At 37.3% G+C, this 20,819-nt stretch overlaps 2 protein-coding genes across 7 annotated transcripts in view; both read right to left on the bottom strand.

Moving 5' to 3' along the window:
* Positions 1-7,647, bottom strand: part of Frl (formin-like protein) — a 90,671-nt gene extending 83,024 nt beyond the window's left edge. For all 6 annotated transcript variants that reach the window (XM_028314641.1, XM_028314636.1, XM_028314638.1 and 3 more), the window contains exon 1: positions 7,278-7,647. In XM_028314641.1, the coding sequence (XP_028170442.1) occupies positions 7,278-7,430 (153 nt within the window). In that variant the 5' untranslated portion in view covers positions 7,431-7,647. The remainder of the gene's footprint in view (positions 1-7,277) is intronic.
* A 5,290-nt stretch (positions 7,648-12,937) lies between these two features.
* On the bottom strand, positions 12,938-17,385 carry LOC114360074 (CBP80/20-dependent translation initiation factor-like). The gene is made up of 4 exons (XM_028314631.1): positions 17,307-17,385; positions 15,705-15,902; positions 14,859-15,078; positions 12,938-14,242 (listed from the first exon to the last, which is right to left on the bottom strand). Coding segments are annotated over exons 2-4 (408 nt in total). The 5' UTR covers positions 15,891-15,902; positions 17,307-17,385; the 3' UTR covers positions 12,938-14,240.
* Positions 17,386-20,819: the final 3,434 nt, after the last annotated feature.

The raw sequence follows: 20,819 nt of genomic DNA, 5'->3' as shown, positions 1-20,819 counted from the left end.
CCATTGGATATCAACGTTACTTTCTCGGATGATAATCTCGCGTCTGCTCTACAATTATTCACTAATGAAACTTGATTGAATTCCGCGGACATTCCGCGCGATTACTGCAAAAGTGATCTCGAATTCGCATTCAGTGAGCAATAACAATTTACTAGTTAATGTTAGCAACTGCACTCAGGAGGATTTGATGAGTGCTGCTGACAACGCCACTCTTGTGGCGGAGTTTTGGACTGACAGTTGACACTGTGTGTGTAGGTTTGTTGTCGACACGAAAAAAAAAAGAAGTTGGTGTCTTGATAATATTGTAACGACTGATGTAGACCAGGGTTGAATCGTTTAGATTTGGGCAGAAACTGCAAGTTTAGATAGCAAACAAATATTATTCATGAAAAGTAACTTAAGTGAAAGAAATTCGCACTTTACAGAAATTGATTACAACGACGACTTCCGAAGTTATATTCTGACATGTCTTTAATATTTATGATTTCAATTAAATAAGATATTGTAAGTGACTTATTAAATTTTTTACATGCCGACAATCAGGTGAAAATGTTGCTACTAATTACAATCTCGATAAAAACATTACCTGTAATTTTTTATTTTTACAAATGCACGATTCAATAAATTTAGTAAACTTTAAAAAATATCAAATGGAATTGCAAAAATGTTGCATGTATGAAGAACTCTTTTTAACCGACTTCAACAAAACGAAGAGATTCTCAAAGGTTTGTTTTTTTTTTCACTACAAGTTAACTAAGCATAGGCTAGCCTCTATTTATGCATGTAGCAAATTCTGTACAGGACATAGAACTGTCGATTCGTTCTGCATACCATGTTGGCTGTTGTACAGCGTATCGGAAGCGGGCGATGGCAGCTGATGATACGTACGTGCTGCGTGAATGCCATGGATATTGTTTTGTTTGCATTGTTTATGGTGCCACAAAAGGTTTTGTCAGTGCTGCGATTTTGTTGCCACTTTCTTTTTTTGATGCTGTAACTTCTTATCGTGTGGGAATCTCTGATCATATCAACAGAATTTAAGACAAGCTATTGGCATTTGATGTGCCTTGCATAGCGCAGAATCATCATTATCATCTGACCTGTGTTCTAACCAAATTAGGAACATCTACACAATTTGACTTTTTTCTTTGCGTGGGTCATGTCAGATTCGAATCCACGATTAAGATAGCGCGACTCGATGACGGAGACGTTCACTGTCTAAGGTTGAGTTGCATCACCATAACTTGTACCGTAACTATAACCCGTGTTTTTGTGTCGAGTTTGAAGACTTGACGTTTGCTGAAGTTAAAGTAAGATGGTGCAACCCAGGGTTATGAATTACTTTACTGCTGATGCTGTAACCGGTAACAATTCACATAAGCTTCTCCATAATGTCATTCTGATTAAATCAACCATTCAATACATTTACCGTTTGCTTGTCTCAGTCACGTTTTATTTAACATGGAAAAAGTTCTAATTTATTTTAATTGGACGCGAAATGCGTTCGGTAACGAAGTTTTTGTGTGATTTACAGTAATTTTGTATGTCAACTTTAATTGAGTAGACGAGTCGATTATCGCGTGCGGTGCACTCGCCCCATGGGTGTGTGGAATGCAGCCGGGACCAGTGTTCCGCACACAGATGCACTAGTGCGATAGACACCGTTTGGGTGCATATTACTTGGGAAGAACTCTACGTTAAGCGGCTACACGTTTCTTTCCTTCATACATACTGTGTTACTGCGGGACTTCTACTATAGGTAGGTACATCTCTCATTGATTACACCACCTTGAGATAAAATAAATGCGAAAACACGAGATTCCTGTTGTTCCCATGATGAGAGTAGCTGCACAGAAAAACAGAACCGTATCTATTTTCATATGTTTAGTCTTCAATATCGACAATGGCCGGATAATTTTTGATTATTTAACTTTAAAAACTTGGGTGGATGGTTAGCGTCGCTGTTTTAATATTGGCTTTTGTTTATTCTAATATTGAAAGTACTGTGTAGCATCTATGGAGTAACACAGTCTGGTACGTCCCATAGCCGTCGGTGATTAATGGTAAACCAGTATCGGTGCGCGTGGTGGAATATTAATATTAGAGGCGCAATAGCATCTTTAATACGTCTCGGGTTAATAACGTGGTTTGCGGACATACTGGCCGAGTATCTGCGCCTACGCAGTTTGCGTTAACTTTGTCTTAGTCATATTGAAACGACGATTCTTGGAATCCATTATTTAGACAATTTGATTACATAGCGTGCACACACAAATGTTACGTGAACAGCATTTTTAATGGGATTTAGTTTAGCTTCACGCGTTGATCTATGAATTTATTGCTATACATGGCAAAACCTTTAAATTATTCAAAGAAATTAAAGCCTTTGAATATTTACGAAGGAATTGAGGCTAGTGACGTAACCCAATCATCACTAAGGTCTAACCGCTTTTTATCGGCTTGATTGGACATGTTGCTTCAAAGCAAGGCCCTTGGGCGACCCTATTGCATAGGAGCGAAGAAGTTTAATATCATGACTCAAGCATGTTGTTTCGGGCAATTTACTTATTAAAATGTTGACGTGGTACAGCCTTGAGCGAGATGATTCCTTCCTCTAGTTGCTGCGATATTGTCTTGTAATTTGCGACACAAGTTACTGTTTTAGATGGCGTAATGGACTCGAATTAGGAACAAAGTTGTTTTATCTCGTTACCGTCGTTTGATATTTTTGTTTCGAACTACGAAGTGCACTTAATTCTTGATAAAGCATCGGAAATTGTATAGAGCATTCCAAATATACTAGAGAACTTGATTATTGNACCTGAAATCTACCTCACAAATATATTAATACGAACCAAATGCGACGAATAATTAACGAGAAAATCGATACGATAAATTTGATATCCACCATTTTCTTGATGGCCACCATTTTTTATAAGAAGTTAGAAAGTTTATACCGACACAGATAATATATACCGTAGTATTTTTAAAGGGGAACTATAATATTTTCTGTCACCAAAATGTATATTTGTCATCAAGTTGTATCACCAAATATTAAGATCTATCGCCACGAAATATTTTCGTTCTCAGATAAACAAATGTGTTCCCAGGTATGAATCACCAAATTAATGTTAATATAATATGTGTAAAATTAAAGATGGATCACCAAATAAATTAGTGCATTGATTGAATATAAACATCGTTCTCATAATAATAGTTTTAGTTACTTAAATTTTTAATTGATATTATTTGCACGATTGTACCTATAACTTGTTGGCGCGTTGGATTTTCTGTAAGCCTTCAAGCAGCCTTCTAGAATAAATAAATAAATAAATAAATAATAGCTTTGTCCTCAAAATGGTAGATCTGTCAACAAATAAATCGATTTTCGATCCCAAACAGCGATTCCCTTTAATTTGTTATTTTGTCACGTAAACTATGTGTTTTATTTACTAACCTGCTAGAAATTTCATCTAAATTCTGCTTTTACCTGTGGGAATTAAGATCCTTGGGGGAGGCATTACCTATATGTCCAATAAAGTAGCAGGTAGACTTTATTCGTGATGATAACTCCTAATTTTAGTGAAACTTTTTGAAATTTTCTAGCGACAAAAATATATTATAATTGGTGATCACTTTAAAAACTTTAAATTAATTTGCTTCAATACTTATTAGGACAAAACCTATTAAAATACATTCAACAATATTAATTTGGTACTAGACCCTATTATTATCTAGGTCTATATTTTAGGTGTTTTTTCGTGGAACTGATTTTATATTGTTTGGTGACTTGATTTTGGTGACAAATTAATCTGGGGGCACGGCAGTGCCCCCACCAAGTCGAGCAAAAAAGCGGCACGGCCGTACCATCCTTTTCTCGAAGCAATTCAGGCCATATTCGACCCCCTGTATCATCGTTGTAGATAAAACTAGAAGACTGAATTTTCACTATCCATGCAGGCATTGTAAAGACACGGTATATTTCAAATTTCATTCAATTTGAACCAGTAGTTTAAGAATTATAATGGGTCAGTTTCTTAATTTTGTCACTCACTGACTGACTGACTGACTCACCGATCATCAAAATTCTAAGGCACTTCTAGCAGACCTAGAAGCTTCAAATTTGGAATATAAGTAGTGTTTGGTATGAATCAAGGAAAAACTAAAATATTTGGGGGCACGGTAGTGCAACCGCTAAGTAAAACAAAATTTTTCAATTTCGGTCCAGTTTTATAAATATTTAACTACTTACCTAAATAAGTTTGTAATATCATATAAAATTAAATATAAAGGCACACGGTAGTGTCCCCGCCAAGTCGAGTAACATTTTTCAATTTCGGTCCAGTTTTCAGCTCAAGAAGTAGAACCGGAAAAGAGAAAACGGAAGGCTACCTACAAAAATAAGAAAATTTCATAAGTCAGAGAGAGGACTTTAAGTAAATTCGTTGCTGGTTAGATATACATACAATAAGTAGAAGGTACCGAAAAGGAAAAAAGTAGAACTGTTTACAAAATACAAAAAGAAATGAGATCCCACTTTCTCATCGGCCGACCGTTGACCGCTCCAGCCTGTGAAGACATCACCGAGGTGCCGAGCAGTCGCCTGGCACGCTACGACCGAGTCGAGCAACTACGGCAACATTTCTGGAGGCGCTGGTCGACAGAATACGTGGCGGAGCTTCAACTAAGAACAAAATGGAAAACGCAGAAGGACGACATAAAACTAGATAGTCTTGTCCTTATCAAAGACGATCATCAATCGCCTCTCAAGTGGTGCCTGGGGAGAATCATACGCGTCTTCCCTGGCAGAGACGGAGTTTCACGAGTCGCTGACATTCGCACCGCGACGGGGACAGTACAGCGGGCCTTTTCAAAGATCTGCCCACTACCACTGCCCACTGCAGCTGAAACGTCGACGCCTGCAATCTCGTCGACGCCTGCGACCTCGTCGAGACCTGCGGCATCATCGGGGAGCCCTTCGATGACACACGCATGAAGATTCGATCATCATCATTTTGGAAGCTTGGAGCTTCCAAGGCCGGCGGCATGTTAACGCCATCTATCGGCGCATCAGCGCACATAATACGTCTGAAGTTGTATACGAGCAAGGAGCCTGGAGGGGAGCGCGGGGGCGGCCCGCGTCAACTTCACTCGATTACCAGCAAGAAAACACGAACGAACAACGGTTGTAAATTAATCTAAAAAGTAATCGAAATATACGAATTATTTCTTCAGTCAGCGTTATTCATTCAATTAAACGTCGAAACAATTATGACCACCAAAATGCGAAATTTTTCTGTCTAAAAATGAGACATTTATTACCAAACCACAGTTTGTTAATTTTTTTTATGGTAGACAAGGAAATATAATTAAATAACTAAGTAATCCGAACGACATTGTTATCAACATGGATGTCAATGAACTCAATGTAGCAATGACTTGCACTTCACTAATATTTTAGTGAGCACAAGATGAAAATTATGAAATTCCTAAAAGATATTGAGTTTACTCTTACACTAAAAAGTATTAAGTAGTGTTAATTCAGTCATGTAACTTCAACAGGTTACAGAAATAGTTACAATACAATCAATAATAAAAAAAAACAAGATTGTATAACTTTACATGTTGAAGGAGGAATTAAAAACACAAAACGTAAGGAAACATTACTCTCTACAATATTTTTGAAAACCTTCTAATACAGAAATATTTAACAATGGAAAGCATGTTAGCAGGGCAGAATGACTTCAAATATCACAAACAGCATGAGATAACAAGGAGCTGCGGTAGTTGATAGCGCTGTAAATAGCTTGCTCATCGATGGGGGCCTTTGACGCGATAAAGGGCGCCGGCGCAGCCCCACTGCACACATCTAAATGTAAGTACCTACCTATACTATATACTTGTAAACACAAGCACAAGTCTCTTGTAGGCTAAAGGAAGCAATTTACTGGAATATCAATAATACTGAATTTAAAAATTTTACATTTTACAACCTAAATTGATGTTTAGAAGTGTTTAAGTATCTATGTACCTAACAGGAGAATAATAAAAGAGTGAGAATTGCTAATATTGTTTTGAATTAATCTTCACAGCTAAAAAATGCATTCCATTAGTTTGTGCGTTCACATTGCCTAGACATTAACACTGATGCTAAGACTGATGCTAGCCAATCGGGCTTTGAAAAGCAATTTGAATCATACAAGTCACTTATTTGAAAACAATGTGCTTGATAACTAACTCCATTACTCAGAAACGCAAATTAAAAAATTAAATCAAATTATTATCTTGAACAGAGAGAAGTTTGTTAGTACAGCTGTTTGATTGTTAACAAAATCAGCCTTATCAAATAGATACAGAGGAAGGAAATGTAACGTTTTGTCAGAATTATCAGGCGTTGCACATGTTTACTCTGAATTATGATAATAGGAGGAAGGCGTGTTGTAATGGAAGGGAAGTTACGTTTATTAGTTTGTAAATGACACAAAAACATTTTATTGGCCAAATAAATTTCAAACTTTCATGGTCAGTAACAAAAATTTAATTATTTCAATTTTAACACAAAAAATAAAAGGTTTGTGGTTTAGCCTTAGGTTAATTCTATTGCTCGATTGTCCATGCCATTTTTTCCTTGTTAAGGAATCTGTGTGGATGTTATTTGAAGCAATAATTTAAGTTTTTAATGTATTTTTATTGAGTTACTAGCTGACCCGGCGAACTTTGTTCCGCCTTAATGGCAATAAATAAGCAGACTTTTTTTTTATTTCGAACGGGATAAAAAGTATCCTATGTCCTTCTCCTGGCTCTAAACTACCTCCCTGACAATTTTCAGCTAAATCGGTTCAGCCGTTCTTGAGTTATAAGTGGAGTAACTAACACGACTTTCTTTTATATATGTATATTAGATATATAGATGTAGGTATATATTTAATGATTTCCATGGACAAAATTATATAAACCTAATCAAAAGATTTCATAGGGTCAGCCCTGTGCGAAGAGAATACGAAATAAAAATAATAATAAAATAGTCACCTAGCAGAATGTATGAACCAGCACCTCATAAACAGGAACTGTGACTTAAAAATAGCAAGAAGTGTCGATATTTGTGTTAATCTAAAGGCATTTACAATGCCGTTACTTTAACAGAGGGATAAACGCCCATTCACTAGGTATTACGGGCCACAGCAAGATCGTAACGCAATTATTTACCGCCCAAGTATCGAACAAAATTAGCGTGTTTGTAAACAAAGGGGCCGGCAAATTCCACATTTTTTACTCACCAGGACTTTGATGAATCGGCTCTCCAGCTCATCTCGATCCGGCATTGGAGGCTTCGTCCGATTCCTGGTTGAAGGCTGGCGGACATGGTTACTCTTGGTCGACGCGACCGGTCCGTCCAACATTGTTGGTTCCCTTGACGTGATCAAACCCATTTTACACTAATTAACTGGCACCACTAATGCAACCACATTATATTCAGGTCATTTTATCACAGATAACAGCACGCATACACTGAAACTAATTATTTTCAACGGATCACATCACAGTTCGCGGCGGAGACGCTCCACACGAGTTCAACAACAAATGGCGAGCGCAACACAATAGCAAAACCAACGACGAAACACGAATGATGAATGAAGTGAAGTGAACAGCAAGTGGATGGTCTGAAGTTGACGTTTGAAAAGCTTTGACAGCTAGCTAGTGACGAGCTATAGATGACCCACGCTGAACTGTCCCACCAAACTCAATGACAGGGGGGCGCTACCATCGTTCAACTATATGGTTTCCAACATGGCAAAAATCTGAACCAGCGATCCGGTATTGACGGTGGCGCCCCACTGTCAATGTCATCGACAGGACAGTCCAGTATTTTGGAACTATACGAACTAAATTAAGACAGATACCAGAGACAATGTAATAAATGGATAGAACACTTCATACCACAAACATGCATGCGCGTATGAAGTGAAAAAGAGATGCATTTTACGTGAACGTCAGAATGGCGGGTGTATGATCACAGAAATGAATAAAATAAATATGATTAATTAATACCTGAGGTGTACCTTGGTGTACCTTTAGTTATTTATTTTGTACTTCCCTAAGACGGGAACAATTACGATTACAAAATGAGCCGCCAACCTGATATCAGGTTGGCGGGTGTATACTGAAATTGGACGAAACAGGTAAGTTATGGTATTCTAATATTTATCATTATTTAGTACCTGAAATCTACCTCACAAATATATTAATACGAACCAAATGCGACGAATAATTAACGAGAAAATCGATACGAAAAATTTGATATCCACCATTTTCTTGATGGCCACCATTTTTTATAAGAAGTTAGAAAGTTGATACCAACACAGATAATACATTACCGTAGTATTTTTAAAGTCTGTTTTTTATGACACGCACACTTGTGAATTTGTCAATACCATTAATTTGCTAAAATCAAAAAGTATTGATAGCAGCGCCCTCCTGTAATTATGCATAGAGGAATTAACGTGTAAATATCTTAAATAAGGTTGTACAACGTGCAAATTAATGGTATTGGCAAATTCACAAGTGTGCGTGTCATAAAAAACAGACTTTAAAAGGGTATGATTTAAGCTGTCACCAATTAAAGTCGTTTTCTGTTTCCATAATAATACAGTTTGTCCCCAAAATAATAGATCCAATCAAAAACAATACTTGTCAAAAAGACCAAGTCTCGCAACTCAGTTGTTCTACGGTAAAAAGTTGTGAGATCCATGTAATACCAAGTCCAGGCCAGGAAATCTTTAACGTTTTACATAAATTATTGACTTGGCCATCGCACTAAATAATTTAATTTACACGTGTTTTCATGCGATGGCCAAGTCAATATATTTATGTAAAACATTAAAGATTTCCTGGCCTGGACTTGGTATTACATGGATCTCACAACTTTTTACCGTAGAACAACTGAGTTGCGAGACTTGGTCTTTTTGACAAGTATTGTTTTTGATTGGATCTATTATTTTGGGGACAAACTGTATTATTATGGAAACAGAAAACGACTTTAATTGGTGACAGCTTAAATCATACCCTTTTAAAGTCTGTTTTTTATGACACGCACACTTGTGAATTTGCCAATACCATTAATTTGCACGTTGTACAACCTTATTTAAGATATTTACACGTTAATTCCTCTATGCATAATTACAGGAGGGCGCTGCTATCAATACTTTTTGATTTTAGCAAATTAATGGTATTGACAAATTCACAAGTGTGCGTGTCATAAAAAACAGACTTTAAAAATACTACGGTAATGTATTATCTGTGTTGGTATCAACTTTCTAACTTCTTATAAAAAATGGTGGCCATCAAGAAAATGGTGGATATCAAATTTTTCGTATCGATTTTCTCGTTAATTATTCGTCGCATTTGGTTCGTATTAATATATTTGTGAGGTAGATTTCAGGTACTAAATAATGATAAATATTAGAATACCATAACTTACCTGTTTCGTCCAATTTCAGTATACACCCGCCAACCTGATATCAGGTTGGCGGCTCATTTTGTAATCGTAATTGTTCCCGTCTTAGGGAAGTACAAAATAAATAACTAAAGGTACACCAAGGTACACCTCAGGTATTAATTAATCATATTTATTTTATTCATTTCTGTGATCATACACCCGCCATTCTGACGTTCACCATTTTACGAGTTTCCACGTAAGTAAATACTCACTAACGTTTATGGTTGTAATGATTCAGTTTGCACAATTATTAAGCAGTGTCAAGTTATTAATTTATAATATTAATAAACTTACGCATTTAAATAATGAAGTTGCCTACTTATTTAACAATTTTATTACACATGACGTACAGCCGGTTGAAAGTGTTGTGTTGCTGTATTTACGGGGTAAATCTTGAGATTTATAAGCCATGCGTCTGGCTGGACTGAGTGCCTAATAGAGAAATTTCAGATTTTTTCTATTAACAAAACTCGAAAATATATGTAAAACCAATAATTAATTCCCTTGTGAAAGAATCATGAAAATATCCCTATAAATAATGTAGTTACAGGGCCCCAAAGTTGCGATAACAAATACATATTTCACGCAATTTGATCGGTGACGTCACGGCACTCATTCGGAGGACACACAGTGAATTACTGGAATCACCCCTAAGCCCCGATTACGGTAATTTTTAACGTCTACAATCCAGACACGCTTCTCGATTCTGCGATACGATTGGTCGTTCAACAGCGTACATCAGCTGTTTTGACCAATCGTATCGCAGAATCAGAAGCGCGTCTGGATTGGAAACGTTAAAAGTTACCGTAATCGGGGCTCTGGGTTCAGGTTCAGTGCTGTTGAGTGTTGACAGATCCAATTTTTGAAAATCTAGTAGTTTTTAATTTTTCAGCCAGGGTCATTGAAGATTCCTTCTAAGTAAAATTGTATACCCTTTTTTCAACATATAATGTCACCGCGATTTAAATGATACGCAACGCCATCTATTGGCAACCATAGGAAAATTTGCCACTTAATAGGTGATGTGATATGTGTGATCTCATATCACAGTGTATTTTTGTTTTATGGTTTTAAGTGTACCTACCAAGAGCTTTAACTTTTTTCATTAAAAATCGAAGTGCTCAATCTGAATTTGTTTGTGAAATTAATAATGGATAAATCTATACAGGGTGGAAACGATAAGTGATCTCACTCGATTATTTCTAAACTATACAAGATATCCAAAAATTGGTTACTGATCCTGAAAGTGTTTCACGAGCTCTTTTAAACGGTACCAATATTAAGTTACAGAATTAACTGGATCTATCTGAAAATTCAATGTTTTCAACCTCCATACTAAATGTATGCCAGCCACACAATATTAGAAGTGTTAATTTTTTTTATTAAATAATGAACACTTAAAATGAACTCGTAAATTCCATTCTTATTTAAAATTATTCATGGAAAACATTTAGGCTGTGGTTTTAGGCTTTACTTGCTATAATATTATCAAGACATGAGTGCTATGACTGTGGCAGTACTAAATGTATGGAAGCTGGAAACATTGAATTTTCGGATAGATCCAGTTTGTTTTGTAACTTATTATTGGTACCGTTGGATAGAGCTCGTGAAGCATTTTCAGGATCAGTAACCAGTTTTTGGATATCTTGTATAGTTTTTAATATTATGTGGTTTTACTAAATGTATGGAAGCTGGAAACATTGAATTTTCGGATAGATCCAGTTTGTTTTGTAACTTATTATTGATACCGTTGGATAGAGCTCGTGAAGGACTTTCAGGATCTGTAACCAGTTTTTATATATCTTGTTTAGTTTAGAAATAATCGAGTGAGATCACTTATCGTTTCCACCCTGTATATATAAAAGAAAGTCGTGTTAGTTACTCCACTTATAACTCAAGAACGGCTGAACCGATTTAGCTGAAAATTGTCAGGGAGGTAGTTTAGAGCCAGGAGAAGGACACAGGATACTTTTTATCCCGTTCGAAATTAAAAAAAAAGTCTGCTTATTTATTGCCATTAAGGCGGAACAAAATTCGCCGGGTCAGCTAGTATCTCAATAAAAAAAAGAAACATTATTTTTTGTAGATATAATTTTATTGGTTTACGTAGGTACAAAATTACAGCGGTAACGAGACCAATGTTATTGCCCGTATCCGATTAAAATAATATACAATACACCAATGTTGTTAGCACCATTTTTTTGTGTTTTTATTTATTTTTTTATAGAAAGATACCATTACCTTAACCGCTACGAATGCAATAAGTAGTAATAACAAAAAGTTTATGGTCTTTTTTTTTTCAATAATATGTAATTAACTATTTAACCCTTATTCAAATGCGAGCTGGTATGCATTTTTTTTACAAAGTTGAAGTGGATTTTGGGTAATTGTGGGTCACTTATTTCATATTTTTGATCAAAATTTATTAAAAAATAGGGGAAGGGGTAGTTTTTTGGGTGGTAAATAATTTACCATTATCCATTCATGACTACAAATTATTCAATGTTGGTGGTAAAATAGTTACCATTGTCCGTTTTGGTTTATTTTTGGTTCTTGACTAGTGACTTCCTCTTGGTTCTACCTATATTTTATTAAATATTTTGGGAATGAAATAATATTGTTTTTATAAAAGTAATATTTATTAATATTTGTCATTATGCTTACAATTATTATGCTTACCTTGAGTCTGAAAGTAACAATAAATTCACTAATACGTAATGTCAAAACGTTAGGTAAACAGTTATCAAAATAACTTAAAATTTCTCCAAATATTTATTTAGTTTTATTTGTGCACATACAAAAAACAACAGTTATTTTTATATATCATCAAACTTTTGTCAAGACGGGATCGGACAGTGGTAAACTATTTACCACTTCTTTAAAATGTCTAAACTATATGAATAAATCAATTGCAGACGCTGCCTATAAGTGAGACTATACAATAAATGTTATAGTTTAGGATTTTGAATCGAAAAAACACTTATTAGAATTTTCGTTGAACAAAGTTTCAAAAATACCAAAAACGCGCGCTAAAAACTTGAAATTTTTCACACCAAAACCGTTTGGTTGACTTTGACATTACCTGACAGTGACAAATAACGTTGAAAAGTTGTAAGATGGCATAGATAAGTAAAAAAATATATTTAAAAATATAAATAAGTGACCACGATATCTTTAAGTATCACCATATCGAAAATTAGGATCCTTTTTTAAAAGTAAACGAAGTGGTAATATATCTACCTTTATTTGAATAAGGGTTAAAAGATACGTTAGGTATTGATACAATGATCACACAACAGTCTATAACTAATCGAACATTATGTTCACAGATGAATTGAGTTTCAAATTCCAACCATAATATGAAAATAATTTGAAACTTAATGCACAACAGAAAATTTGGTCCAGCTTCAACAAAATGAAATTTTCTCTGTTAATAATAAAATTAAATCTCCACATCAGAACAGTCTTTGGTTAGGACAGAAAAGATATCAGAAACTAAATAACTTAAATTTACCATAATATCACAAGCATTAACATTGATACGGTTCTGTTTTGCTAAAATTTCAGTCAAACCTTTGATAAAGAAAATAAGCATCATAATTGAAATTAAAATGATAAATTATTACTTTTATTATGTACTGCAATACATTAATTTCCTTAAAACTGAATGGTGTTTACACAAAAACTAAAATCCAGAGTGCAGTAATATAACATTATTATTGTGCTTAGTGTTAAACTATGAAACAAAGCTAAACATTAAAATATTGATACCCTAGGCAAACGATATGACAAGCGTTATTCAGCGCTACCTATCAAGATGGCAAATAACTACAGTTAAACATAATCGACAAAGGCTTACAATGCACGAAATACTATGCGAAGGTCGTACAGTAGTGTACATCGTTCATTTGTCCAAACTACTTATGATACACGTACTTGTTTAATACTTTTAAAGGCATAATATCCCTCGTCTACAATAGATCCACCTTAAGCTAAATTTCTAATACCTTATTTCAACATGAAACTTACATTCTCACACTTTCAAGAATTATTTAGCGTAACGTATTTTTTTATATTTTTTGTCAAATGTTAGTTAACTAGACTAACAAATCTACGTAAACTTATACAAACTTGAAAGTGCCGAGGCTGTAAATTATTACTTAAAATCATCAAAGGCACAATTAAATGAGCTTATGGCAGCTTGCCTAAATACGCACAAGGGACGACACCACTAATGACCTCCTGTACATAAACTAATCTACATTATTGAAGTACAGATACTCAAACACTCGATCAGAAATGCTTGTAACCTTTGTTTAGCTGGATTAAATACTATAATTTATTCACCACGAGATCTCTCTCCGTCGGGCTGGCAACGTAACTTGAGACTTTGATAGCGCATACTATCAAGTAGAGGTTTATATAACTATTGTTTAAATATATTTTTAGTATTGTGTGAATATAAAACTTTTTAAACTATTGAATGAACAGGCCCTAAAAGTGCCCCAAAAAATTAATAACTATTTACTAGAAACTTATTGCTTGAAATGTAAATATACATACGGACGGTTTATTTGGATGTTATGTTAAACATTTCAGGAGTGCTGAAGTTACACGCACAACACACATAATGCAGTTCCACAATTGCTTCGTGTCCGCAGAATAAACGTCAGACTGCTATTACCGTTAGCACGGAGACACGTGTGCAGATCATTCATTGTCCATTCGATGGAGGTAAGGTGACCTCTGCAAAAGAAAAAAATTCTTCGTACAATAAAATAGCCGTGAATAGTGTTGGTTTGGTGCCATTTGCGAGTGACCGGACCTAACTCTACAGTGGCGGGATCTTGGTGAGTGCATATGCGATCTCGCAAATTGACCCTCCTGTCACTTGCTACTGACGTTAACCGGTGAGCGCTAAAGCGGTAGGAGCTGCAAGTTTGCATAAGCAAGTGACAGGAAGGTCAATATTACATCAGCCAGCACCAAATGCAGTCTTCTTCTTTTCGTGTCGACAACAAACCTACACAGTATCAGCCCAAAACTCCTACCTATGTGTAGTCTCGATTAATATTGAAGGGTTCTCGCAGGACAAATCAGAGGTTCTGTCTAACCTTTGCCTGAAAACCAACTGTGACATTCTTTGCGTGCAAGAGACCCATCGAGACGAAACACAGAGCCGTCCACAAATAGCCGGACTTAAGCTTATCGCCGAGATCTAACATCCGAAACACGGTAACCAAATGCAGTGTTAAAACCGTTCACGAAAATAATGTAACTATTAGGGAAATCAGACTCCCTTCCGCTCCACGGGTCTCTGAAACGGGTGGGTTACACCAACTGTAGCACACAACACACTCACACTTGGAGGAGGGGTAGTAGTAGAGCACAGCGCAGCCGGGCAGCTGCCAGCGCGAGGCGTGAAGCTCGATCAGCTGGAGCAGCGTGCGGCGGATGGAGGGCGCGGCGGCCGTGTTGAGGAAGGCGTCGCGCACGCCCGTCAGCAGGCGCTCCAGGTCGCCCGGCAGCTGCGACTCCAGGTCGCGCCCGATGTACGTGAGCACGAAGAACAGGTTCTCCGTCTGAAAGGGATACAAAAGACATTATTATCTAGATTCCGTGCCATTTGCTGCCTAGAGTAGATCGAATGCGTTCACTCTAGCCCAAGCTCAACACCGATCGCGATCGCGACTTATTTCCATCATCATAACTGAGTGTATAGACTACACGCGGTTTTGATGATGGAAGGACATAAGACGGTTATCACACTGCGCCGCGCTCCGCCGCGAGCGCGTGATTTCCATATAAAAAATCACACGCGCGGACGCGTTGTCAGTGTGAAGTGCCGCGCGTGTTTTCTATACAAACTGAGGTACTTGCATACAATGATTAAATCTGTCGAGCGCAGCGCAGTGTGATAACCGCATAACTATCATTCTATGCGATCGACGATGTTTGTTTTATTTGGTACGCATAAGATTATGTTGACACTTGCAATATCATGCCAATAAGAGTGCTCGTTTTCAGTTTATTTTTTTTTTAATTTTGGGGCTCTTGTCGCAAAATTAAAAAAAGAGCCCCAATCTTTCATACGAAGAAGAGGTGTTAGAATAGAATAGAATATATTTATTTGCTTTAAAAGTTGCAACAAAGGATGAAACACATAATATTATTATAACCGCACTATTAAGTATTAAAACAAACTCACATCGCTAGCAGAGGGCACGGGCTGGCGGATGCAGTCCTCGCAGCACTTGCAGATGAGCGTGAGCAACACCTGGCCGGGCTGCGCGCTGGCGCCGCGCCGCTGGATGGCGCGGCGCCGCAGCTGGCAGTACATCTCCAGCAGGAACGACAGGAACGCCATCAGCCGCGGCCGCCCGCCGCCCACCATCGCGCCCAGCAACTGGGGAACGGACAGGGTTAAAACACAATGGATAATGTGGCAAGGCAAGGTCGTGAAGTAAGAAAAAAGCATGAAACTTACTTTTTCCTAAGAATCACGATATTAGGACAACTAACAAAGAGGGTTTTCGCGATTGAAAAATCCGCCAGATGGCAATACGTAAACGCGAGGTCCAAATGCTGCATGATTGGTTATTTTTGACATGACATTGACAGATATGTCAAAATCCATCAATCACGCAGCATTTGGACCTCGCGTCTACGTATTGCCATCTGGTGAAATCTTCTTATTGAAATAAATACAGGTAAGTAACATGGCAATCGTTTACTGAGTCAGAAAAAAATGATTGGAATTAGTAGGCTTAGTGTGTTTTTACGTCAATTTCGATGTCGAACTGCTTAAATAGTGACATTAAATGTATGACGATTTGTACAGCGCCCCTAGCGGAAACTTTTAAGAACTAAAATCTTCATATTATTTTATTTTAACGCGCTCGCTAGTGACGACGTTTGATGTAAACTCCCACTAAGTCCTCAGGACTCGAAATCATCCTGCATGGTACTTCTTCTTATTATGGTATCTTGTATGGTAATAAACATCTCCAAAGTAAGGTTAGCTTAATATTATTATTTATTGATAACAGCTATAACTTATGTTAATAAGCTGCCAGCTAGCCTTTATGTGCACTTACGCTTATTTTGTAGATATGGCCGCTCTATAGATTTACAAGTCAATTGTCTTTGGCATATAAAATTCGAAGAGCTAATGATGAACTAGTTCGTCAAGTTCACAAGCTTTGAAAATAAAATCCTTACTTCTGAAACTTATTTTTGGATTGATTGGCGGGAAAGATAAGTGTGAAGCGTAATTTTTGGCAGTTTTGCGTTATTTTATAGTGTGCTCGAATATGAATATGTGTTGCGTAATAGGCATCGCAATAAATGTTTCTTTTCTTTCTTGATTGAATATGAATAATGATGTGTCTGTGATTGTTTATGGGTGCAAATGAAACAATTTAAAACAGTACAACATCATTTCAAGTTCTTTCAAAAAGTCTGCGTTAGATCGCAGTAAAGTGCCTCTTCTTTACTGAATATCAAGAGAACGTTGTAAATAATATCATAAATATCATCATTCACTGAATCATTATTTTAATCCATAAATGTCATAACGGATCGACTACCCATTTATGTTATAACTGCGGTTTTTAATGTAAAGTTCGCTATCTTTAAAGTTCGCTGTCATATAGTATGAAATTATCGATATGATGAAATTATCACCGATTGTGATAGCGCTCCGCTCTAAAACCTACAAATAAGTATGTCCTACGAGTCCAAAATTACAATCAGGAAGGTCTCGCCGGTCTTCATTTTTTGTACCTATGTCTCAGCATATCCCGCTCACCTTGTCGCGGTCGTGGTACCACTGCTGGCACGTGTTGAGCAGCGACTCGAGGAAGGTCTCGCCTAGGGTTTCTGATTTCTCGACTTATTTTTTTTCTCGAGTTTCGGGAATTCTCGAGGCCAAAGTCTCGNTCCGGTAGAACGCTCTACCCTCTTCCGGCTATGTACGAACAAGATGTGTCTGTGTAAGAACCCGAATAATAAATGCTTATCTCGCTAACTATCGGTCTTTTCATTAAAGAAACACAAGTTCTGATAATTATGAATATCAATGATTATGTTTTTAAATATGTAGGTTTTAAATTTTTTATGAAAAATGATCATTATGGTATCAGATTGTATGAGAAATATTTTCGGACTTCCAATGATAGGAATAGAAAAGTTATGTAAGAAAATGCGCTACCCATGCTAAGATTTCGCCGCTTTTTAGAAGCTGAACGCAGTGACCACACATCCCACACTGCAAACTTAAAAACGCCAAACTCGGTGATTGAGTTGCTTTCGGAAGCTCAACGTAGACGTAAATAGTAGACGCTAAAACGCGTGATTCCTTTACTATCCGAACGCATAGATCGCGAAATCGCGATGAGCTGCATCGATACAGTAGCAAAATCGCTGATGCTAAAATTAGCATGTGTGATTTTGCTGTGGCTACAATAGTATCAAGTGAAAGCAACTGGACACAAAAAGGAACTGTGAGAACAATAAATATTGTCGCAAAAAGATTATGAGTTCGAAAATTAAAATTATTTCAGTTGGTAACTAGGTAAACGAACGCAAACGCGACAGACTCCGTGACAATCTAAAATGCACGAAGCCGCGGGCTGTAGCTGGTTAACTCGTCTTCAATAATATCATCACATCTGAAAAGGCGCGCGCACAAAAGGTGTCTCCTAATTGTGCTAACAGCGCGTCACCGCGGCCAACCGCCCGCCCAAGCCGCCCGCCCTAGGCTAGGAGATCGTTTTCAATCCAATCCAATAATTTATAGAACGTTTTTGTGACCTGGTGCCGTCCACTTTGCCCTGAACAACAAGGCCGTCTCTATGATGTCGGTTACTGACGGGACAACATATTTACAGGAAACCGAGTCGATAGAGCCACAACATGCAACGATTTAGCCGCTTTTTAGGAGCTGAACGCAGCGACCACACCGCACGCTTAAAAACGCAGAACTCTGTTATTTTATCGCTTTCAGAAGCTCAACGAAGCGACAGCAGTCGCTAAAACGCGTGATTCCGTTACTGTCCAAACGCATGAAGTCGTGAAATCGCGATGAGCTACATCGAATCATCGATACAGTCGCAAAATCGCCGATGCTAAGAGTAAGTAGCATGGTGAATGTGTGCTGTGGTTACAGCAACTGGACACAAAAAGGAACGGTGAGAACAATAAGGCTGAGTTGCACCACCTAGCTTTGACCGTAACTATAACGATAACCGGTGTTTTTTGAATGGAGTTTGACAGATTTTTTACGTTTGTCAAAGTTAAAGTAAGATGGTCCAACCCAGCCTAAATATTGTCGCAAAAAGATTATGGGTTCGAAAATTAACATTAATTCGGTTGGTAGGTAAACGAACGTAAACGCGACAGACTCCGTGACAATCTAAAATGCACGAAGCCGCGGGCTGTAGCTGGTTAACTCGTCTCCAATAATATCATCACATCTGAAAAGGCGCGCGCACAAAAGGTGTCTCCTAATTGTGCTAACTGCGCGTCACCGCGGCCAACCGCCCGCCCTAGGCAAAGAGATCGTTTTCAATCCAATTCAACAATTAAATCTATCTATACCTACATAGGTAAAATGCTGAAACCTATTTATTACTTGCTTCTTCTCAGCACTGGCCCATTTATTGTCCCGAAGCAGTAGTAGGGTTAATACTGGGACAAAAAGCTTATTTGCAAAAATAAATGAGTTTTATGAGATTTTTATGAATTTTTACTTATGTTTGTTTTGCCCGCGGCTTCTCAACGTGGATTTATAATCGTTTTCAGCCAAATGACGTCCACTGCTGGACAAAGGCCTCCCCCAAGGTTTTCCACAATGAACGGTCCTGCGCTGCCCGCATCCAGGCTCTTCCCGCGACCTTCACCAGATCGTCGGTCCACCTAGTAGGAGGCCTGCCCACTCTACGTCTTCCAGCCCGTGGTCGCCACTCGAGAACTTACCTTACTTACTACTTACTTATTTATAATACCTTGTCGTTATAAATTGTGATGTGTAAATATCCTACTGTAGTTTGATCGTTTTGCGTGAAAGAGTAAACCTTATATATCCATCCATACCTACAACCTCATAAACTTTCACATTCATAATTAGGTATTATTGGGATTTCAGAGAATTGATGCATCTAAAATAGGATGTTTCTTACTCCTTACGGGGAATGTAAATTTTTAATAATATGATAAACACGTATTTAAATTGAATTACTGAAATGTATTTAATAGTTAATTACACAAGTACAAGTATTTTCTGCAACTCGTGTCAAGCCAAGTTCATTGACTATTTTATTGAGAAGAAAGCTACTAAAAATCTTATTTAACAAAAAAAACATAAAAAATGATTTTCAGAGCTTTTTAGAAACGATGGATTACGGCTTGAATCTTAAGTTCTTGTTGTAGCGGACTAGACCAGTTATTTTATTCGTCTTATTTTACTGATAGTAATGGTCTGTATCTGGATAATGGTGCCAACTGCAGATAAACAAAAAAGAATTAATGAAAATATTTAATCCTCAAAATTCTCACCCCGACTGCGGTCCCCTGGCCTACGAATGTTAGCCGGCAGCGTTTCCGCGGCGGTGGAAGCGGCGACTAATTTGCGCCTAATTGGTCTTGTTGGTGCCTCCTCCTTCCGGAGGGCTTCCGTAGGGCTGCGGAGGGCTACAGCGAAGCTGAGGCTAATTCTTACGACAATAGCCCTAAAGGGTTGGATTTGCGGATTACCTGGTGGTGCTGTCCTAACAAATATTTTGGTAATAAGAATAAGTGCTAAATGAGCTTTAAAAGAGCGTTTAAAAAAAGTCATAAATAACTCTTAAAACTCATTTATTTTTGCAAATAGGCTTTTATAAAGCACTTTTACACGTCCCAGTATTAACCCTGGGCCAGTGCCATTTGATTACCACCAAAGGTCGTCGTTAGTCGGCCGTTTGGTGTAGTGGTTCAGAACGGACTACTATGCCGAGAGGTCCCGGGTTCGATTCCCGGCCGGGCAGAAATTGAAATGATGAATTTTAATTTCTGTGACGGGTCTGGGTGTAAATATGTATAATATGTATGTATTTAATAAAAAAAAAAGTATATAAGTAGTATATCCGTTAAGCTAGCACCCATAACACAAGCATTGAGTTGCTTACTTTGGGGCTAGCTGGCGCTGTGTGAAATTGTCCAAAGATTTATTTATTTATTTAAAGGTCTTTATAGGCATTATTATTATGGTGTTATAGCGAACAACTAATTTGGGCCCATAAATATTTGTAACTGAGGTTGATAAACGGGACTATGAATAAAG

Source organism: Ostrinia furnacalis, unplaced genomic scaffold (genome assembly GCF_004193835.3).
Source record: "Ostrinia furnacalis isolate ACB-3 unplaced genomic scaffold, ASM419383v2 OfSCF4876, whole genome shotgun sequence".
In the NCBI taxonomy this organism is placed as follows: Eukaryota; Metazoa; Arthropoda; class Insecta; order Lepidoptera; family Crambidae; genus Ostrinia; species Ostrinia furnacalis.
Note: the sequence above shows the minus strand (reverse complement) of the source record. Positions and strands in the feature narration are given on the sequence as shown.

Coding starts and splice junctions, on each gene's coding strand:
- LOC114360074 (XM_028314631.1), bottom strand. CDS start 15,890: ATGGTGGGCGGCGGGCGGCCGCGGCTGATGGCGTTCCTGTCGTTCCTG. Junction 15,079..15,704: donor CCGTGCCCTCTGCTAGCGAT/GTGAGTTTGTTT, acceptor TATCCCTTTCAG/ACGGAGAACCTGTTCTTCGT.